The following is a 24655-nucleotide window of genomic DNA, read 5'->3' on the forward strand; positions in this document are numbered from 1 at the left end:
TTCAGAGAAAACAAAAAGTTACTATCTTATCACTTCCCTTCCCTAGTTTTTTTCTCTTTGATGGCCCTGACAACCAGCAAGTAGATTTTGATATGTAAAATTAAAAGGGAAAAATAAGACAAAACAATCATTTAATTAAAGAATTCATTCAGTCAAAACAGGGAATTTGCAGGTTGCATTTAGCATATGACTAAAAGTGTCCACTGGAAATTTTTTTCCTGCCCTGGAGACAGATCTAACCATGTTTCTTGCTCAAATGTTCACCAAAGATTCAAGTGTTTATGTGTAATCTAGAGAAAAATAATAAATGCAGTAAATGCTTATTAAGCAATCTATCCATATAGTGTACCCAAAACTCGGCATGCCTTATATTTTAAATAGTCTCAGTAACCCAATGAGTTCGGTGTTGCTGTTCCCACTTTATAGGTGAGAGATCTGAAGGGCACCAAAGGCCAAACGATTACAGAGTGATGGAGCAGGATTTTAACCAAACTCTCCAAAGTGAATTACTTCCCTTTGAACCACAGGTTATATTTTGCTGTAGCAAAATCTTTAGAACAACAGTTAAAAGGATCTGTAACTTTATGCCAGATCTCTAGCACTTAATGCAAACCATTCCCACAGAAATACAGTCTATACTAGACAATATAACACAGAAAAAAATATTTGGACCCCAGCTCCAATTCCACTTTTAAGTTATATGACATTTTAAAAAGTTAATCAACTATTCTAAACAATATTAATTTCTTTATGAGAAACACAGAAGTAATGAAAATAATTTAGTTGTCAATTTCATAACATTTTTATTCAAATCATAATGAGGTTGGAGCTAGAGAAAATTCATGTCTTGTAATTCATTAATTTATTTCTGTATTTATTTTGGGTCTTGGAATCATCTCCAAATCTCTCATTGTTTGGAGAAATAAAATACTATCTTGAATTTTTATTGGCACATTGTTTGGGAAAAAAATTGTTAAATATATGATAATTCCCTGGCACTGGTGATTTTTTAAATCCTAGGGCACAATTTCTGTGCTGAAGAACTCACAGTATGCTAGTCAGGGAGGATGGAGTGACTACTAAGATTGTAATAGAAAGACCATGAACGCCAGAGTAGGGATACGCATTAGAGGTACCTCACAGAGGAGAGTGGTCTTCATCTGACATTTGCTGGGTGGAGGAGCCATCTAGATGGACAGCGTTTTCGGTGGCACAGTGATGCATTGGGTGCTCTGAGTGTGGTTCAAGATGCTTTAGATTAGAGTTCTAGAGTTCTGAGCATTGGAGCATCTAGACATCAGACTAGAGAAGCAAGATCACAAAATACCCTGTGTGTCCTGCTAAAGAGTTTAGATTTTATTCTGGAGGCAAAGAGCCACCAATAAAGGAGATTAATTAGGCCAGTATCATGAGCAGCTGTGAATTTTAGAAAGCCCGCTCTAGTAGATGTTTGGGTATTATGGGAGGGACAATTCTGAAGTAGGAACACAAGTTAAAACACTGTTGTAGCAACTCAGATAAGAAATCAGGAGGGCCTGAAATCAGTGCTGAGGTAGGAAGGTATGGCAAAGATTCAATAAATAATTAGAAAGCATTTCTGAAGCATGTGGAGGTTAAATAAGAGGGAAGAATGGTGAAGAACTGCACAGCTTGTTGTTTGGAGGACAATGGACTGGTGACACCATTATCCCAAACATGAAATACGAAAGGAAAACATAATTTTCTGGGAAGGAAATATTGATATGCTTGAATTTGAAGAGGACACTGGGACATGCAAGTAAAAATAGGAGTGGGTTGAGAAATAAATGGGTGAGAAAAAGGAAATACTCGAAGCATATTCTTCCATATGTTGATACTATGGCTAATGTTTGGAACACAAGTATGACTCACAGTTACTTCCTTAGGAATCTCACAGTTCAGTGAGAGAAAAATTACGTAAATAGTTAATTACAATGCAATGTGAAAGAGCAATAAGAGAGGGATATACATAGGGTCATCCCTAGGTATCCATGGAGGATTGGTTCCAGGACTTGTAATTAATTAATCATTTAAAATGTTATTTAAAATCTATAACCAGATGTTTAATATCTTTAAGATGAAGATGTGTACTTGTCTGGATCATCAGTGGATCTCAGTGCCCAGTACAGTGGAAACTGACTCAGAACAAATACACAATACATACTTGATTACTAAGTGTCATACATAAATGAACGAGTTGAGAAAGACATTCTAGGCAGGAGAAACGTGCAGAAGCACAGAAGAGTGTAATCGCAAATAGTTTTTTTGTGAATGGAGGACTTGAGTCACAAAGAATGGTGGAGGAAACCTGGACAGACATCAGATTGTTAAGGCCCATGAATGTCATGATAAGAAATGGTATACTAAGCTGCTGAATGGTTTTAATCAGGAGATGGCTACAATTAGAATTCTCTCATATAACTCTGGCAAGAGTGGGTTAGAAAGACGGGGGAAATGTGTCTGAATAAAAGGACACAGAATATTACACTTGGCCAGATGAGGCATACTGAGGGCCAGAACAAACATAATGTGAGTGGGAATGGAGAAGATGAAAAGCATAGGAGAACTTTTAAGATATAGATTCATAGGAACTTGGTGAGTGATGAGAACTTAGGGAGTAGGAAAAAGAAAATGAAATAGGGTTCATATAATTTGGATTTGAATTTCTGGGTGAACCATGGTACTCTTGAATAAGAACAAATAGAAAACAGGAAAAGACATAAGCTTGGGAGAATTTTCAGTGTGTGGTGTTCATTTGGAGTGTGGAATTAATAAGTTCAAGTTAGAACATCATAAATATAAGAGCTAGTGTACATCTGGGGGATTCCTAGGAAGTAGTTCTCTACGGAATTGGATTTCTGGAGAAAGTGCAGTAAGGTAAATGAAGGAATATCCATGGCTTGAGTTTAAGATTAAACAATCTTTGCATTAGTCAGCAAAGTAAAAATTGTCAAAATATTGTCCTTCCTTACTGTGAAGATATCTGTGACTGCATTTAGTTTATCAATTTAATTTTCTTAGGAAGTACTGCATGGGAGTTAAAAAGCAAGAGTTAGGGTCACACTGCATGGGATTTTAATTTTTCTATTGAAACTTGTAAAATGGGTGAGGCTGGGCAAGTTTTTAAACTTTTCTAAGCTTCTGTTTTCTTCCTTCTAATATAGGAAAATAGTTACATGCTGAACAAATTTACTAGGTTTATGTCTATGGACTTCAAAGAGGAATAATCTTACTTTATTTTACTTCCAGCTACAGGCTTTGACTGATGTAGAAATTTCTTTCCCTGTCAGTGAATGAGAGCTTGAGAGGGTCCTATAGCTTTTTAATTTCTAAGATATTTCTTCTTATGATCATGAAGACTCACTTTCTGATATTTCAGCTTCTCAAAATCCAATAGCTGCACATCATCAAAGCATCCTCCCTCCCCCATCTCCATCCTAACAGGTGTCTCTATGTGAACCCTGTGGAGGGAAAGGGGAGACCGGTTGGTCTTTCTTCTTCCAGTTCTCATGAGCCTCTCATCTTCTGCAACTACCTGGTTGGGGAAGAGGTTAAAGGAAATGGAGCAGAAGTTTGTATGTTTAGCTGATGAAATTTGTAGTTAGTAATCTCTTGATTGTTGATGAATGGCTGAGGGTAGTTCTCATGCACAGGTCACAGTTAGGTGAGCAGGCTGGACCCTTCTTCCCTCACTCATTCTCTTTGACTGACATCTTGAGACAATTGATGTGGCACCTCTAGGTTTTACTTCTGATAGTCCAGCTGGCTGGGCAGTGACCAATGGCCCACAGGAAATGTACTCTCTAAAATGAGAGGGTGCAGCCTTGACCTACTCCTCCCTCATACTTCTAGGGCCATCAGGCTGCTCTACCCTATAGACTCTAGCCTATGACTAGCTTCCAGTAAGACGCAGGCACCATGCTTTTGCTCATGTTCCCTTCCACACTCCTGGGCACAGACATTCCCCTAGGGTCTCACTCTCTCCTGCACTGCTCCAGTACATCTGGGTGGGGTGCTCCATTTCTTGCAGGAACCAGCAATTTCTAAGTCTGTTTTTTCTTAGAGAATCCCTCACCAGGATAAAAATTCTCCTATTCTAAGACTCTGTGAATTTTCAGCTTTCTATTTAATAAAGGCTGCTGGGTAGTTGGCGGTAAAATGTGAAGCACAATCTTGGTCACTTACACTTGACATGGATGTATCTAACAGTTGTCTCTAGAGTTTTAGGATTTTTTTCAACATATATTTATCAACTGTAAGGTTTTGACTAAAATTTCCAAGTAACAGGAAAATTACATCCTGTTATAGTCATAATAATGTTTAAGTTTTTAGGGGTGATGTGGAGGTTAAAGGAAATAATGCATAAAGAACCTAAGCAGACATTGCCTGTTACATATTTTCTCTACTGTTCAACTAAACATAGACAACCACATGTCCTTTAACAAATTTAAAATTCTTTTACTCTAACGTCCAAAAAAAGTAAATAAAATAAATGATCATTTTCTCAAAGCAGAGCTATTGTTAAGAACTAAATAACAGCAAGGGGAAGTTATGCTGAATATACGAAGTAAAGAATCTGAACCTGTTGTCCCCCAATTTGAATAAAAAGAATATAGAAGAGTTAGAAAGAGTGGGTATGATCATTACCCTGAAAACCTAATCTTCAAGACGATGGTATTAAGAGGTAGGGGTTTTGGGAGGTGATTAGGTCATTAGGGCAGAGCCCTTATGAATGGGGTTAGTGCCCTTTAAAAGGACCCCAGAGAGATGCCTTCCCCCTTCCCCTTTCCACCTCCTAAGGACACAGCAAGGATGTGCTGTTTATGAACAAGGAAGTTGTCTCTCACTGTACACTGAATCTACCAGTGCCTTGATCTTGGACTTGCAACTTCCAGAACTGTGAGAAATAAATGTCTGTTGTTTATAAGCCACTCAGTCTATGATATTTTGTTACAGCAGCCCAAACCGACTAAGACATGCTCCAAAGTTCAAATTGCTCATCTATAAAACAGGGGAACATGGAAAACAACACAAATTTGTTTTGAAAAATCAAGTGATCATTGTTTCTAAAACCAGTTTTAACGAGATAGTGAATGCTTCTACAATTTTAGCATGTTAGAGCTCCAACAGTACTGGATGACAGCAAGTTCTACACACCCTTTTTATGAATGAGCAAATAGAAACCTAAAGGGATGAAGGACTTGCCCAAGGTCACATGGTCCCGTTCTGAATCCAGGGTCATCTAACACGATGCTGTGTTTAAGTGCCTTGAAGGTGAAATAACTTTCTCTTGGTTTGGTAGAACACCCCAAATGCCTTTAAAATGCCTAGTTCTTTTAATTCTTGTCACAGAAAAGTATAGACTCTCCCTAAGATATACAGACAGTGTACATAGAGAGATCCTATCCACATTGAAAGAATAGAAAAGAGGGAAAAGACTAATTTTTGTCTGAGGCTCTAATAGTCAAGCAAGAAAAGTTATTATTAAGTTACTCCTGTTTTTAATTCAGGCTTAGCCCTTTATATGTACTACAATTACATTCATCTGTTAGTCTCCTGCCCCCGGAAGACAGGAACAGTCTCTGTGTCTGTATTTCCAGTGCCTACACATAGCAGGTGCTTGGTGAACATGCGGTTAATGAACGCATGGAGTCCAGGGGTAAGGATTCTGCATTGCTCTCACAGTCAGAAGCTGTTTCTATCTCTCCATACTCTGTCCCATTGCCTAGAAGTATAATCTCCATGTTTCATTCTTTCGAGACCAGCATATTTTTTCAGTCCTTGTAAGTCACCATTTAAAATGCAGATTGCTCTGGCTGGGGTGAATAAAATTCCTCATCAGATAATATTCCTCATCAGTAGAGATTGGTTTATAGGGCCATTCTCCAGCCAGGACACTAACTCAGAATAAATATCTACATGAAAGAGATAGCAAATAAGATTCTAAGGTGAACACTGAAAACAGATGAGGGGAAGGAAACATTGTAAGAAGTAGGAAAGTACAAAAATGGAAGATATGAATGGGCTGCACACAATTCCCCATCTCCACTCTAGCCTAGATCAATGTGACTTTTATTCCCACAGGAAGCCAGAATAACTCTGAAGTATGAATCTTTGGTTTAGTAACATCCAATTACTACATGTAGCAGTTATTGGCCCTACATCTAGAAGCCATCGTACATCTTATCAGAGTGCTAATTAAAAACGAACAAACATCCCAACAAACAAACGTTGCATGCCAAACATTTCATATTTCAAGGATTATTCTTTCAGTGATACAAGCAATAGGCACATAATTATTGAAGATGATGTATAAAGATCTCAGAAAGTCTGTTAGTGGCCTAGAGAAATTTTCCACAAATATACATTATATAACTCCATAAAAAAAATTGAGCTTGCTCCAGCAGCACGTTCAGGGGTAAAGGAAAAAAAAAGGAGATTTTTGGAAATCATGCTCTGGGATTTAACAAATAATCTAGGTATAAGATTATGGCTAATGTAAGTTTAAGGGAAGGTAAAATTTCTAGTGAGATCAGTGTTTGTTCTAGGGATTCAAGGTAGAATGATTGACAGTAGAAATGACCACAGCAGGAGACTAATGAAAAGCTTGGTAGTCACTAAGTAGAGCAGATGAAAGGTGACTAGCATAATAGTTGAATATAAAGCCATTAGCTACCTTTTGTAAAGTGCCCACTAACCCTTATAGTCCTGGGCACCATACTAAATATCTTCCAAAGGAGGGAGCCCCTTCCTCACCACTACCAGCAGCATAAATTTGGGGAAGAGTTCTTGGCAGTCTTCTCTTTTGGTGACAGCTCTTCTAGCTGGTGCTTGGTCATCAAGGAGCTGGAGAAGAAGGATTTGGGAGCCCAAGGTTGAAGCCAGGCTTATGGAAAGACTGAGAAGCATTTGAGTTTAGGGGAGGAAGAGAATATTTATTTGGAGGGAAAGAGTTTAGGGGAGGAAGAGAATATTTATTTGGAGGGAAAGCAAATATTTAAAATAAATACTTAAAAATGTGCTTTATTGATATTTGAAATAATTGCCTAACCCAGCTCCACAAGAAACCTTCATTAAAATCTGCACTATGGATCCATGACCTTGTTATTATATTTGTGGTTCTAGTATAGTGGGACAAAATGTTTTCTAGCCATCCGTAAACAGGTCCAGGGTGGGAGAAGATGGTGCAAAGGATCCTACTAAACAGGTTACACACATTTTGATCTTATTTAATCCTTACAAAACTGGATCAAACAGTCAATGTAACAATCACTTGGCAGATGGCAAATGAGATCAGAAAGGTTGATTGTTATGTTTTAGTTAATAGCTGGACAGTATCCTAAGTGCAGCTTGACTAAGGCTCACCTTACTTCCCAAATCTGTGTCCTTTTGGCCACTATGTTGCCAGAGTTCCCAGATGCAAAGTCTTAGCTTCAGCCTGGCTGACTCCAAAGCTGTGTTCTTTTTACTGTGTCGCATGGCACTCTCACCTGTCACCACCAACTAAAACAAGGGGTTGTATCATGTTGACATTCATGGTCAAGAAAGTGTGGTGGAAATATATTATTTCTGAAATTTAGTGAACAGGTAAGCTAATTGATACTATTTTTTAACTAAAACAAAATGCATCCTGAAAAGGTTTGTAAGAGGGTGGGATGATATGTTCATTATACTTGCAACTTTTCTTTAAGTTTGAAATTGTTTAAAAATTAGTTTTTAAAACAAGGACACAGAAATATAAAGTAGTACACCTATGGGGGGAATATTCAAAATGAAGTAGTCCATTATTATTTCAGCATCTGAAATTGTTATTCACCTTTTTAAAACTAGTTGACAACATATATCGAATGAGCTAATTATTTTCTATGGCAAGTACATATTATAATGTACTTCACAAATATAAATATCAGTTGTATGGGTTTAAAGTTGACTCATAAGATATAAATTATGTCATATTATTTTTATTATTGGTTACTAATATTGATGATTTATATGATGATGAAGCCAATGATAATAGTAATATATTGTAATTATGGTTTTAAAAATCCAAGGAAAAAATTTTTTTTGCTTAATTATTACAGGGACAAATGTTGCTGTTGTCTGAAAGATGGTAAAATATACAGAAAGGATAAATTCTAGGATCACTGAAAACACCTCAATGCCCCACAGTAAAATCACAAAGGGTGAAAAATGGTCAATATTTTTGAGAAGTTTAGCCCTGAAGCAAATAGACATTTGTTGACAGCGGGGCATAATACCTAAATATATACATTTCTTGTGTTCAAATCTCAGCTTTGCTAGGGAGATGACCTTGAGCACAATATTTAAACATTTTAAATATCTCTTCAAAAATTCAAAACAAAAATGGCAATGATACAATACCTCATAGGTGGGCTATAAAAATCAAATGAGATAATGCTTAGAACAACCCCTGGCATATAATAAGAACTCAACAATTCATTAGTTTTATTAAGATGAATATCTTATAATCAGATTGTAGAAAGCAAGAATCACTGCCCAATCATACTATTATTTCATTTAAATTAATTTTGAATGACTGCATTTATCACGTATTTTTCTGCTGGGCAATTTCATTAAGAAAATTGGGAGATGTTTTATCTAATAAACAATCCAAATACTTTTGATAAGAAAGTAATTATTTTTTATAAATATGTAGGATATATTTAATTTTTATTTTCGAAAATTATTTCCCCTTTCGTATCCCTACCATCTTAATTGTAGCCAAGAGTGAATATCATTGCTGTTTTACAATATCATAGCTTGCAATTGCAATTAGCATAAATCCAATAGAATCAAGCAACAGATAAAGTAGTAAATACTGTCTGAATGACAAGGAAATAATGAATAGATAAAAGTAACTCTTTTCTTTTCTCCCTCCCACCCTTGGCCCATTCATTAAATTAAACAAAATGTATTTCTTCAAATCTTGCGGGACACTTGAAATCATCCTGATAATTGAGATATTATGTATTCAAAAGTAAGTATAAATAAATGACATCATTCCTAAAAGGGAGTAGGGCAAAGCCATACAGAAAGAAAATGAAAATATTATTAAATGATCTGTCATTTAATATGCAGTACAGCTCACATCTACCCTTGCCCCTTTCAAAATATCCCAGGGCAGCTCATCTTTTGTAACCAGTCTCATGGAAGTAGGTTTCTCCATAATTCAAGAAAAGGTCTCTAATCATTGGAAGACTCCAAGCATGAGACAGAAGAAATATTCTTCCCTTATTTCAAAAAACAAAATGCATTGCTGAAGTTCACCTATACTCAAAGAAAAACTGATGCCAATTGATTACCAGCTAAAATTGTCCAAAAAGAAGAAGCTAAGACCAAATAAAATGTAAAATTCCAAAATGTATAATTTTGTATTCTAATTTACTTAGACAAGAGTATTAGCTCAAACTCATATAATGTTCTATTTTAATTTTTGGATGTCATAATTAGCTGGGGTTTTGTGTTTAGTCCTCTAATTAGCTCACTTCTTAACCTTCCCTGGCTGCTCTTCTGTGTGTCAGCTCTAAATTGCTAACAGCCTTTGCAATGTGCCCACAAAGATACCACACTGGTATTTCTCTTTTGACATCTTTAAAAACAAACATAGCATTTTCTATCCTTTTATTCTCCAACAGAAGTTATGACATAATCACCAAATCATTAAGGATGGAAACTTCAGTCATTTCTACTTTTCTTTCTCAACATGCACATCTAATGGGTCACTAAATCTCACTGATTCCAAATGTTTTCTTTCACTACATTGCTGCACATGCTACTCTCATCTTGGTTCTTACAGTTTCTTACCTGCATTGTTTTAATTGTTTATCTTTGTTTCCTGTGCTTCTATTCTCTCTTGACTCAATCCATCCTCCACATTCTGATAAATCACAGGCCTGCAGTAAAGGTCTCAAAAATTGCAATTCAATTTCAAATATTAGTATATTTTCCACTTCACCTAAAATTATGTATGTATCATTACCATGGCTTACAAAACCATTCATTATCAGAATCAGTCTCACCTCAACTTCTCTCCTTTCAAAGCCACACATCTACTTTCCAAATAGTCTTGACTACCTGCTGTACATTTTACCAACTGCTCCATACCTGGTATCTCACTTGTTCTACCTTCTTTGGTTACTCAACTCCAGTCATTCATTCATTAACTCATTTAGATATTCATTCATATAAATTTCAGTAAATAGCAGCTAATGCTAGACACTGAAGAGGCTCTAGAAATGTTAAAGGTATAAACCAAAGCTCCTTCCCCTTGAGAAGTTTGGTATGACATGTTATAATGCATGTCACAAGGGCATGATGGAGCTATGGCTGGGTGAGCACAAGAGGACACATGATCCATCCAGAGGATGCAGTGAGGGGTGTGCAGGCAAATCCCACTGAGGTACACATCTCACGCCACATCTGGTGATGCCTCCACTTATCCTTTAGGTGTCAGCACTCTGTGCACTTGCCATGGCACTCACTATATTGGGTATAAGTATTCATGTCCTCAAATACACGATAAGTTCCTCAAGAGTAGATTCTGCATCTCAATCATTTTCATGTCTCAGCATTTAGTGTACAGCCTGGACCAATTATGAGTCAATAATCTTTTACTTGTTGTTGAATGAATCTATGAAATAATGAATCAGAGGCTTAGATGTGATCTCAGGGAATATCATGTTACATGGGAAGTAATGTTAACATTTTGACTCTACCGTTAGGTAGCAAAATCCATAATGATAATGTGTCAAATGCTGGTCTCATGAGGAAACTGAAACTCTAAGACGTTAAGGAAACTGCTGTTGCCACAAGTCACATAATGAGAAGGTTTCCAAGCCAAAACTTAGACAATCTAGCACTATGGCCCATAGTTGACCATGTTTAATAAAAATATTTATATATATATATATATGTATACATATATATGTACACATACATATAATATGGAACTATTAGAAAACCATGAAACTGAGAAAAATAGGTTTATGCAGAAATGAAAAACTGAAGACCCATACAGGTAGACTATAACAAAGATTTAACATAGTGCCAATATGCTCTGAAAGGAACTGAGCATTCTCCTGTACATTTCAAAGGAAATACCAAAACTAAACTCTTTTCAGTTAAATATGTATTGTAAATTATGGCCTCAAATTATTAATTTTTTCCCTGATGAGGAAAGATAGGTTACATTGAAAATAACTTGAAAACATGAGGAACTTTTCTAGAACATGGGTACCTCACAGGCATAAAAGAACAGTCCATCCATAGATAATGAGAAAACATACCAAATCACACCCTTAGAACCAATTTGCCTTAAGTTAACAAAAAGTTGGGCTTTATTGTGGATTACTTTATGATCTAAAACGGAGCATGTAAGTTGTTGTTAGAAGAAAAACCGATATCCAATTCAAGCTAGATGTGAAAAGTTTAGCCCAAAGAACATAAATACCAACACTGACATTTTGAACAGGAAACTGAACACCCTATTTATTCATATAAACACTACATTTCTCCTATATCAAGGGCTCATAAATAGTTAAGATGGAAATGATATCTGAATTTTTTTCTAGAAAATGTGGGAGCAGACCCCAAAAATGGGGCTGGCAGAGTCAGGAGGCATAATGTAGAACCTAGGGACTCAGCAGCCTGTGAATAGAAGGTGGTAAGCAGTAGGTAGAAGCTAGTGGGAGACACATTGCCTATGAGTTGTCAAGGAAAGAGGTATGTAACCACTGCTCAGGGTACCGAGAGGAGATGAGAAGGAATGGGTGGCCACAGAAGCACAAGAAGAGCCAAGAGGATAACAAGTGAAATGGACAGAATGGAAATGATACAAATGGTAAAACAGTTGTCAACAAAAAATAAGCATGGTTGTATTATTTTTAAATGATAATCTTCTTTTAATTTAAAACTGAGATGTAAGTATTATTTGAAAATGCTTATTAAAGGAAAGTAATTTACACATGAAAATAGCTAAGAATAATTTTTTCACCAGTTAAACAATTATCTACGACAGCAGATCTCTGCAAGCCTGGTTCATTTTCATGCCCATGGAAACCCTCTATTTCAGACTTTACCTACCATTCCCATACAACCCCCCTCTCTGCTTTCCTAGTTCATCAGCACAGCCACTGACCATTCTACAAATTCTACTTTGTTTGCCTGCCAAATCCGCTAAAGGAAATACACTTTCCTTTCAGACTGCACCAGCAAGCATAATAGAGTCTGGGAATGTTTTAAGGTAGTACTGATCTCTGTATCTCATTTGTCTTTGAATCATTTAGAGAAATTCCTTGGGGCTTTGAAGTGCAAATTTCAGAAGAAAAGTTCCAAGAGAATAGAACCGTCTTCTGATTTGGGTTATGATCAATAGACAACAGAATATAAGTGACATATGTATGACTAATATGTCCTTCTGCTTAAAAAAAGTCAAGTTTAGTTCTTTTGTGGCACTTGCCTTGCTGATTGTGAATAGTCCTACTATATTATAATCACTCTGTAATTCTTGTGGTAGTCTGGTTGAAGTGAGGTGTCTGAAATTAGTTGGAAAGGGAAAATGCCATAAGGATGTACTGAAGCAGAATTTCAAGCAAGTCAGCATAGCTGTGGAATGGTGGGAAGCTAGCCAAGTGAGCAAGCAAGAACAGACAGCATAGCTCTTTTGAAGCAAAGGCATCAGGCAGATATGCCATGAAGAGGCAGAGGTTTAAAGAGTGCCAGGTTTTACAAATAGCTATTTTTGCCACAAAGAAAAATACCACCATCCCATGCACATCTTTGGAAAGAATCACAAGTTGCTATTTTGTTGGGGTTTCTGCCATATTTATACATAAAGATGGCATTTACATAAAATCAAAAGATATGTATATATATAGACAGAGAAAGAGATACATACATACATATAGAAAGAGTATCAATTTATGTATAGGAAAGTCCAGCTGAGAGTATTGGATATTTTATATCTGGAACAAAACTATTTTAAAATTTTGAACTGATAGACTCAAATTGTTAAACTCTCTGTCTCAATGGTGAATTCTTACATCATTTGTTGACTTTTTACATCACTTCTCGTATCTTAACACATATTTGAAACATTACTTACTTGTTATGTTAATTTCCTTTTGCTCCTATAACAAATCATCACAAGTTTATCAAAACAGCACAAATATATTATCTTACAGTCCTGTATGTCAAATCTGAAATGGGTCTTGCTGAGTTAAAATCAAGGTGTCCGTAAGTGTTGTGCCTTTTCTGGAGGCCCCAGGAGAGCATCCGTTCCTTGTCTTTCCAGCTTCTAGAGGCTGCCCACCTTCCTTGGCTCATGGGACCTTTCATCTTCAAAGCCAACAATGGCCATATGAGTATTGGTCACATTGCATCACTCCAACACTGACTTTTTGGCCTTCCTCTTCCACATAGAAGGACTTTTGTGAATACCTTGGGCTCTCCCAGATAATCCAAAGCTGTTGTCTTAAAGTAAGTTGATTAGCATCCTTAATCCAATGTACTATCTTCAATTCCCATTGTCATGTAGCCAAATATATTCACAGATTCCAGGGATTAGATCATAGACATTTTTTTGAAGGGGGAAGGGCATTAGTCTGTCTACTACACATGATTTTTCTCTTCTTATAGAAATTGAACTCATTGTAGGGAGGATAATGTCTTGTACATACTGTATTTTTACAGTATTAGCATAGTAAGTCAATAAATATTTGTTGAATACATGTAAGTGGCATATACAGCCTAGTGAAAATTGTTATTCTGTGAATTCACTTTAAGAACAGTTACATGAGCTATACTTAAATAGCTATAATGGCATACAAATTATAAAATATAAAAAAACGTTTTTGGTCAAGAAACTAACACTGTGGGTTGTTTTCCTGATAATTGTTTGATTTATTTTGCACAGAAAGAAAATAATAAGCCTCAAACTATCAGCAAATTATTGTGAAAAAATGTTAAAAAAGAAAAGCCTAGATTATAATATTTTATTAGGCAAAATACATAGGATGTTATCATTTGAAAAACATACTTCTTGAATATGTAATAATAAGTTAAATGTTAGAGTTTTCTAGGAGAATATTTTACCAAAAAGCCTGATAACTATGGACACCTAGAAAAAACATGAGAATGCAGGATGGAGATAGAACATATGCATTATTTCTTCATTTTGTTTCTTGAATGTTTCTTTGGCTCAAACGATACCATTTCTCTTTAGGACAATTTTAGTGAAGGGTGGACGCTGGTCCTTGGATGTTGGCACAACTGTGTGCTTGGGTCCAGAGGTGATGTTGTGATTGATCAATGCGTGATCAGGGCTAGTCCGTAAGACCCCCTTGTGGCAATTAGTAAATGGTACCCATTTCTGGATATGGGTCTGCTCCTGGGCATCTGAATGTGAAAGGAATCAGCCCTTCTCTCTCCCTCAACCTAGTGTCCTTAACCATGGCAGCTGTATGCAGCAGCCCTGGGGAGAGGGATGGTGTTGGTGACTGGAAGCAAGTGGCCACAGAAGAAGTCAGAGAGACACGTGTGTTAGGAAGCAGGAATAATTGTAGGAGATCGAGGAGAAAGAAATTAGTTTTTCCCTTGAGTACTCAGCACGTAAGTCACAGGTTCCAAGTCATGAGAGCATTCTACATACAACTGACCAAGTCACTAACAGCAGATATTTGAGAACAGGAAATGAATCATACACTTCCAGCTCAGGAGGACTGAAAAGGCAGATTTTTATAATAGAGGTAGAGGGAAGGAAGACAAATCATTGCCTTTTTCATCACTGTGAATTAATAAGCATTTCAGGCAACATGGGAAAGGTGAATTTTAAAATTCATACACCAGCAATGGTGAAATATGGGTGATACAGTATCATCCCTTAATTAAATTTCTTAATAGAACTAAACTGAAAGTGCTTGCAATATGTGATGTAATTAAAGTCATGATCTCTACCCTTTGTAGAAGGTGTATCAGCACAGTGGTTATATAACTGATAAACAAGCAGTAACTTCACTTCTACACAGAGTTCATGAACCTGGGTAACACATTTTCTCTAGATCATTGGCTCCTTTATCTTTAAAATAAAAAGGCTGAATGAGATGAACTTCAAGGTCTCTTTCAGATCAAAAGAAAATACACACCTACAATGGAAATATACCTGAGATTCCATGTGGTCCAGTCTCAAATGTACCATATTCAAAAACATGCAGTCCAACAATTAATCACTAAATAAATATAAACACACCTGAACACTCTGCTCCACCTTTCCATGAAACAACAAGCTAAGGAAAGCATTCTTTCCATACAGGAAACTTCTTTAAAAGTCTTCCTTCTCCTTTGCCACTGCTTTCAATATTCTCTGTACAGATGGGAGCTAATCCTGGAAATTTTCTCTCCCACTCTCAACATCTCTCCTGAACACCCACCTAGACCAAACAGCATTCTCTCTCTCCCTTCCTCTCTCTCTCTCTCTCTCTCTCTTTCTCTATTCCTCAGCCCTCCCCTTGAGCCCTCTTTTCTACACATCAGATCAACCAAGTCACAGGCTGGGCAGAAGAGAGTAAGGATAGATAGATGAAATTGCCCTCACACGAATATCTTTGGTAACTATTACACGTTGATAATTTTGTCTCTACCGTGACTCTCAAGTTTTAATTTCATTTCTTGAAAAATAAGCCTCAACGAGAAATGTGAATTTGTTTCATACATTTTCCATTTGACAGCCTTTAGAATATTTTGGGTCTACAGTGTAAATATAATAGAAAGACAATACGATACTATCTGACCTAAATGTATTCAACCTTTTATTTCTATGTTAAAAATAAAGTAATCAGAGAAAGTCCTTAATTTAACATTAACCTCTTTTACTTCTTTCATCTTTTAGTGCAAAATTCAAATTAAAGTTTAGCTGTTGAAAAACTGATATTGATAGATAGGTGAAATATTTATTTTCTTTCTCACTAAAGCATATATCTGAACTCTGATATTCTAGACAAGAAAATTTAGGAATTTTCAACATGGTTAATACTCACACATGCATTCACATTTCAGACAGAAAGAGGAAAAGCACTGCATTAGATAATTGAAGTAACATCGAGTCCATGACAATATTTTACCTAAATAATATATTTCATTTAATATGCATGGAAATCTTTTTAAAACACTCAATTTAAATCACTGTACTGCACTGTATCCTTTCCTTTGCCTTTGAAGTTAATCAGCGTGGAGTTTCTCAGGAGGCTAGGAGTTGGGCAGAACGTCCCTACAACACCTCGGGCTGCTCAGATCAAAGGCGCTAAGTACAAAGATCCTCATAATTTCAACATAGTTAACAACTCCACTCACTCCCAAGCCAATACCTAACACGACCTCACCTATTTGGTACTTTGAGGCATAATCCTTAAATTAAATTTCTCCAGTAGGGTGTGTGTAACCTTGTTTCATAAAACTAGTTCAGAAAAAAATAACATCAAAAGAGGAAGGTTCCAAAAACATCACATTCTAGGTCTGTAAAGAGGAGAAAATCTCTCCATTAGGAAGGAAAGTACAAGACTAACAAGAGATATTTGTTCCTACAGAGATTGAAAGGATTACTTTCCCCAAGAGTAGAACATCCTGGATGCTCTTCTTTCTTAATGTCTAATAAAGTCCTTGATAATGCCTCTGGACTGGGGATACAGCGAATACAGTTACATGTTTTCTCCTTAGTTCATATTTTCAAGTAACAAAGAAAATTGAGGCATGGGGGCAGCTGGATGCAGGGAAGAGTTAATCTCTACTTAAAAGGCATTCTCAGTGTAAGTAAAAAATATTAAAAATGTAGATTGTGGAGAAATGGGATTCCCTCTTCTAAACTTCCATTCAAATTTAAAAATTCATTAAAAAATACATTTTAAATTCTAATAACAATTCCTTTAATAATTACCAACTATGGTATGTTCTCTTTTTTTTATTTATCTTAAATACTTTTGTTTACATTAGTAGTAACAAAAACAATGTTGTATCCTTTTCAAAAATTTAAGCATTACTGATAATGTTGATAGAAGTTCACTATATCTCTCTCTTGGTCCCTTCAGTTCCTTCTCATCCACCAACATCATCTAAGATAATCATCGTTATGAGTTTGGTGAATGTTATTCCAGTATTATTAAGGTAATTTCATTATAAAATATTTTCTCATGATTCATTTTTCTGTAATACAGTTGGTTTAAATGTTTTTCAGAAAACATTATTAAGATGAGAAAACAATATCAGTCTATTGCAATGAACACTTCTATATGTTTTCTCGTTAAATTGTCTGTGGGTTATCAAATTTTCCATCATGTAACTTTTAACGTTTTCAGTGATTCTGACATTTCTCTTCATGGAAGTAGGAGAGTGTATGTTGAGGAGACCTCACAACACAACTGTGCTTGCACAGGAAGAAGAGAGATTTACCCAACTGGCATCACCCGGAGGCTCCCACCAGTGTTCTGGGTTCCTTGGCCCTTTTTCAAACCTCACACTGTCCTTCATTTCTGCAAGCCCTGGGGGTTTGACAGGCTGACTTCTCTCTGACTGTTGCTCAGTCTCACAATCCTTCTTGTGCATGCTAGACTATACTCCTAGGTGATTCATCATTGCGCTGTAGACCCAGGTAATGGCTCAGTATCTACCAACAACCACATCCATAACAAAAACTGACGAGTCATCAAAATGTGTCAGAAGATGGAAAACCCCTTTAAGTGTGTATCTGTGGCATCTTCTCTGGCTCTGCCTTCCTGCCTTCCAAGTCCACACATGACCTCCAGTTGGCTAGTTCTCACCGACCACCAGTTCAGAAGTAGCTCCTAGGAACACAGGAGCTAGGGATTAAAAGGCTATGTTTTAAAGTTGACTAGGAAAGGAAGTCAAAGATATTCAGATATTAAGAGATAGAAACAAGTTTTGAGATAAGAGTTGACACAAATTAGTGTCCCAGTCAGGCGTGGCCAAAGCTGAAGACTGGACAGGGGTACTGACCCATGGCAATTTGGGACCTAGAGCATCATTGGGAAAAATGGTCCATGTTATAAAGATGAATCATCATGTACCTTCGCTGGATGCTATTAAACATGCTTCAATATTTGGATTTCACACTCACTGTACAATGTTCTGATTATAATCTGGATGCCCGTGTATGGTCGCTTACAAGAAACACTGAGCTGTGTGATTCTAAGAATTCTTACTAAAAATGTATGTATGTTTATATGTGTGTACATGTATGTATGTGTACATGTATATATGTATATTCATATGTATATATATTTGTGTACATTCACATGTATGTATATATGTATATTTAGCTTGGTTAATGTGATTCATTCCTAAGAGTGGGTACATTCTCACTGTGCTGACATCAAGTTTCTGGGACTGTAAATTAAGATCCAGATCCCAGATTATGGTAAATTCTCAAAAATAATAAAGACCACCCAGCCTTCCTACTGCTATTTCTGCTCTAACATATTTTATGACAGCTATCAGATATAACTATAACCCTCATGTGGAGACTTAGGCCCACTTAAACCTAATAAGGAAAAGTGACATCGTGTAGGTATTAGTTTTTCATATCCATCCCAAAAAATCAGGGAAAGAGAAGTTGTAATTTAAAAAATCTGGGACACTTGCTCTCCCAATAAACTATGCCAAGCCTCCTTTACTTTTAAAGAACACGTGATCAAATTAATACAATAATAGCTATCAACAGTTGAGATCTTATAGGAAGTGAAGAAATCCATAAATATGCATGGGTCGATAATCAAACAATCTTCAATCTTGTGAGTAATCAATATTCTCCCTACTTTACAAATAAAAATATTGAAGCATAGAGCATGAAGGATCATGTCCAGAGTTTACAGCAAGCGAGAAATAAGAAATCTAGAATTGGAAGCCCAATCTGCTTCCAAAACCAGTGTTCCTCACAGCTGTACTGGACTCCAGTTCTCGGGTGACTTGGTGGGAAGATCTCTCCTCCAATGTGCATCCCACTCTGGGACCCTCGAGATTTCAGCAATGCTTTATCACGTAAATGATTAAGTTGACTTGAGGAACTCTCTCGACTCCCACAGGTCACTGCTTGAAGCATACCACCAAGTAAAAATGAAGCCCAAATTAAACTAAAGCCTGCCTGACTCCTTATTCCCTAAACGCTGTCTAAATGATCACTAATCCCTGCCCCCTTCCTCCTACATTAACTAAGTGGCTTCCTCAATATTGCCTCTTTCTGGAATGAGCTGTAGATTACTGTGCCACTCAGGCAATGTCCTTGGGCCATAGCATGTCAACTTGTACAGCCATGGAAGTTTTACACAACTCCTTTTTATGGTCCTATTTTCCCCTCAGATGCCAAGTGGACGTTTCCCAGCACACTTCACTCAAGTTTATCTGAGTGACAGCAGAAGCCTCAGTCTATCCTTAACTCATTCTTAATTACGTGGAATCATCTCCTCACATTCCCTTCCGATTCAGATGTTCCTGGTAATAAAATCTTCTCCTTCTACAGATGAAGCAAAGTGGATCTAAAGAAGCAAGGAGCAAAGAACAATGCTCAGGTACAAAGAAGATTTGGAAAACCTAGGATATCAGATTGAACGCCACCATTTATGTATCTCAAGTAGAGCTAGAAACGTGGATAGAATTGCTTAAGTGGATAAAGTATGTTAGTTGACCCTACATTTCTAATGAAACTACAGTTTTAGATCCTCACATTGTTCCCATGATCACCAGTCTCAAGGTGAAAATATAACTTACAAAAGCCTAGATCATACCATGTGCCATTATTTTTAGGTCCTAGTTATACTCAAAATTAGCAGTTAAGAAAATATATATATATATTTCCATTGAAAACTCTAGCACTAATAAAGTAATCTCAGTGTTTACACCTTTCTGGAACACATTGAATTAGCCTGATGGCCACATGTGAAATACCCATGACTTCTGTGAACAATCCAATATTAGCAAAGCATAATAAAAACCACAATCTCTTAGAAATATTATAAAAACATTCCTAATGTTTAAGGCTAAGGCATATGGTAGGGTTAATATCTTACTTATTTTAATTATTATATTATTAAACCATAATATCACAATAAAAGTCATCATTAATCTTATATTAATTATTTCAACAATGTTAGTGCTTGAACTGAGCATCATAACCCTGCTCTGATGTTACCTCTGTAACATGGAATGGAAACTTGAACAAATTTTACATATATTCCAATTTAATTTATTGCCTTTTATAACCTGAGTAAAACAATATGTACAAACTTAAAAAAATGTAATTTTAAATAAATAATGTCATTTATGTAAGTTGAGTCACTTTTCCATTAAAAAAAAGTGACTTCATCAAATCTCAAATTGCTTCAGCCTGATGTTCTTGCAGTTTAAAAATATAACCAATTTTTATTGTATTAAATGATAACTCATCATAAAGTGAGCCAGTCAACATCACAGACCCTTTTTAATATCAACAGGTTAAAAGGAAAATTGACATAGAATAGATAATTATATAATAACAGCTAATGGGTGCCAGACCTTGCAAATGGGTATTTGGCTGCTATGGGGCTCACTTTTCCTTTTATCACAACTCTTAGTAATTTGCATTTCTAAAAAGAGATTAGACTGACTGCTTTTTACTAAGACCCATTTGCTTTAAAAATTATAATTTTCAAAAAAAAGAAAAAAAATTATAATTTTCAGAACAAATGAATTTTTTATTTGAGTTCTCCAAAGATCATTTTGATGGATACATTTTACAATATTGCAATTGCCTTTTCAAGTTTATTGGGATTCAATGCATAATTAGTTTCTCTATTACAGACGGCCTCTCAAATTACACGTTTCAGCATAATGGAAGTCCAACTAATTAACTGTGTTGCTGATGACCATGTAGACCCCTGAGTCACTATGCTGTACCCTAGTGTAGGCTAAATTTTAAAGAAAAATTATTTTCCTTTCAGAATTAATGAAATGAAAAGAGAAAGTATTGTAGGTTTGGTTTTAAATAGAACTGGGCAACCCTGTGGAAATTATAAAGTTGTCTTATAAAAGTTCTTAGAGTATGAAGATAGAAAAACAAGGAAGAAAAAGATATAGGGAAAAAAACAAGCCCCCACTTACCAGGTGTGAAATTGTATCGAGCTGAAAATCCCATAGATTCCAGCTCTCCATCAGCAAAGAATTTAATCCATAGAAATCTTCCACTGGATTTTATTACAGGTGGATTCTGTTGTCCACAAAAACGTCCAATTATTGGAGAAAATCCAAAAGGTCCATCTCGAACTTCAATATGATCAAATTTGCATTCCCAAGAAGGTTCAATAGAGTACTTTTCATCAAAATAAAGTTCAATGCACTGTCTTGGGGCAGCTGGAAAAAAAAAAAGAAAGAAAGATTATGTCTAGAAGGTCCTTTTTAAATCCGTAGTTTGGTTTCTCTGATTCTACTTCAGATTTTATCTGTATAACTCCTATCAAATTTTGACTGTGATATGCATAGAAATACTAAGCAACTTTGTTATTCTTAGCATCCTAAGAGATAATACTTCCATAATAATGTCTAAGAGATGATTCTTAAAACTGATGATGTTGCACAAAATATTACCTGATATAAAATGACCACTTCAATATCTAATACAGAATGAACAAATCACAGTAGTTTTGTGAAAACCTGCTGACTCAGGTTTAACAAGTAGAGAGGCATCTCTCTGTCACTTTTCCCACATCTTCAGGAGAATCCAGTTTTAAGGTCAGAAACTTGTAAACTGTTCAGCATAGAGTTAAACCATTCAAATAGTCCCAATTAGATGTGTTGATTAGATTGAAATGTGTGTGGAGGGATATTAAGAGTAATTTTCCTAGAACACAAATATTATCATGTCATTCTCAGGTTTAAACTTATTCAGCAACTCTCTATCAGCTATAGGAAAATGATCAATTCACTTGACATATAGGTTTCTTAGAAGTATCCAACAACTCACCCTGCCAGGGTCTTTTCACCTCACATACAGCCTAAGTTCAGGCCACTCCAGGCATATCATGTTTTCTAAGACAGCATGCTATTTTAGGCTTTCGTGTGTTTTCCCACTTTCTTGAGTACATATATACCTCCAATCCAACTCCTGTTTTTGTGGGAAAATCTTGCTTAAAAAAAAAAATCTCCTCTCTACATCTACTTACTAAAGACAGAACCCATATCTATTCACCTTCTTTTTTCAGCATTCAAGCACAATACTCGTCATTGAGAATTTCTCAAAAAAAAAAATCTTTGTTGGGTGAATTATAAATGAACTTATCTTTATAAATGTGTTTACAGCTCTTTAAATAATCATGGAAGAGCCTGATAGGGTGAGCAGCTCCTTAAACCTCCACATGGATGCATTTGCTAGTGTCCTTCCATTCTTCCCTTGTCATGGTCAAAACTGTTCAAAATTCTGGCATTACAGGCTGATATTCAGCCAGAGTACCCCCAGAATAGCCATTACAGTTGTTGAAATATCCACACATTTATCCTAGTTAGTAAACTGCTGTCTTGAGTCCTTCAGTTGCTTTCCAGCCACTTGATCCTCTTTAAAGACCAATCCCCTCCAGAAACTTGAATGTTAAGTCCTGGCACGGCAGGGCCTGCTTCCCACGTGGTCAGCAATCATTCTGAATGACTACTGTCCCCTCCACACCAGTGCTTAAATATATATTGAATATCTCCCTTGAATGGCTTTAAAACTAAAGCCTTGCATGCCTGGGTATCAAAATGTATATAGAGTTGAGATACATGATTACTTGAAAATTAGAGACTTACAAAAAAATACGATCCAGATATTCTCTGGCTTTTCCTTCACAGTCCGAGGTGACTTTCTCCTTACTCTGCCTTCCCTTACATGTCATTTTCCAGAAATCTATTCTATGTCTTCTTTCCTCTCTTTCTAGACCAGGGCTCTGGATGCCACTAGCATCCCAATGGAAAGAGATCATAATATAATAATATCTGCAGCTCCATCTAAGCCCAATTAAATCAGAATTCCTGGAGGCAGACCCAAGCATCTGTATTTTCCAAAAGAGCTAAAGTGCTCCAAATACACTTTGGGTAATTTTATTCATACTAGCAGCCTCAACAGCAATTACTATATTTATCACCTATAAATATATATTTTTATCCCAGAACTATCCACTGAACTAAAGATCACACATCCAATCTCTTCATGAAACATCTCCATAAACACCAAATGGAACACATTATTTTTCCTTTAACCCCCCTTTCTCCACCTCTATTCCTTATCTGACATGGTAATTCCATGTAACACATCACCAAGCCAAAACTTTAGAATAGCCCTGAGATTGCCTATTCTCTCATCCCTACATCCAGTCACGCAAGACTCGGTTTCCCAAATACCTCTCATTTGTTCTCTTGATTCCACCATCAATGTCACTTCTGTAGTTCAGGCTTCTCCTATGGTTTAATCTGTCTCTCACAATAGTTTCAGCTTATGTTCTCTTCCTCCAGTTTCTTCATCGAAATCTCACCTTATGATTTTTCTCGAGTTATTTCAATGGCACTCGCTTGTCTATAACATAAAGTCCAAACTTGCCTGGGTACAAGATGGATGCCAAGTTCTCCTTTATCTGAGGCCACCTGCCCTTCAGACTCCTCACTTGCTGCTCTGCAGACACCCTATGATACTACACGTGTGTAACCAACCTCACCGCGTCTCTGAACCTCTGCACATGCTATTCTACACAGAGGAAGACTATCTCCTGAATGTTCTTTAAAACTGAATGTAAGCATCTCTTCCTCCTTATAGACTTCTTGTCTTTCTCCTTATTCCAAAACTGCTCATCTCAGGGCCACTTTAGATTGTTTACTGAAAAAAGCTTAGTCCCCAGACCACATCGTAAGTTCCATAAGGCAAGTACCATGTCTATTTTGTTCAATACTCTCTAAACAAGAGTGGTTCAGCAAATATTTGTTAAATGAATGTATGAATGGAAAAAAAGATAAGTATGAAGTATCTCAAGATGGGTATAGAAGTATGATTAACAGTGACAGGAGATTCTATTTATTTCCCAACTTTAAGTTTTGTCCTTGACATGACTACGAATGAATGCAAATATGTGCATGATATTAGAATCAAATGTTAGCAATGCATTTAAATTATCAATAAGAATAAGCATGAAAGCACAATTAACATGCAAAGATTTTCTTCTGAATTACAAGAGAATTAGTTGATGTTATTCTTTTTAATAATTTGTAGTTTTGAAATACTGTTGCTTCAAAACACAAATTATGTTATATGAAGTTAAGCAAGACATTTAACCCTTCTGTGCCTCAGTTTCCTTATATGTACAGTAGGGACAACATAAATACCAAATTTCTATGATTAGATATTTATGTATATGTATATATATGTATACATACACAAGTCGTCCCTAGGTACCTGCAGGCAGCAGGGGAGAGGGGAGGCGGATGATTCCAGGACCCTCCGTGGACACCAAAATCCAAGGATGCTCAAGTCTCAAGTCCCTTACTTGGCCCTCTGTATTTATATCTGTGGGTTTTCACATCCTCAAATTCAATCAGCCGAGGATCTTAAACTAGTACTACCCGA

General features: G+C 36.3%; 1 protein-coding gene across 1 annotated transcript in view; it reads right to left on the reverse strand.

The window, feature by feature from the left end:
- Nucleotides 1–24655, reverse strand: part of NETO1 (neuropilin and tolloid like 1) — an 86776-nt gene that overhangs the window by 58407 nt on the left and 3714 nt on the right. Inside the window, exon 4 of the mRNA XM_060119092.1 lies at nt 21175–21423. Within this exon, the coding sequence (XP_059975075.1) occupies nt 21175–21423 (249 nt within the window). The remainder of the gene's footprint in view (nt 1–21174; nt 21424–24655) is intronic.

Source organism: Mesoplodon densirostris, chromosome 15 (assembly GCF_025265405.1).
Source record: "Mesoplodon densirostris isolate mMesDen1 chromosome 15, mMesDen1 primary haplotype, whole genome shotgun sequence".
NCBI lineage: Eukaryota > Metazoa > Chordata > Mammalia > Artiodactyla > Ziphiidae > Mesoplodon > Mesoplodon densirostris.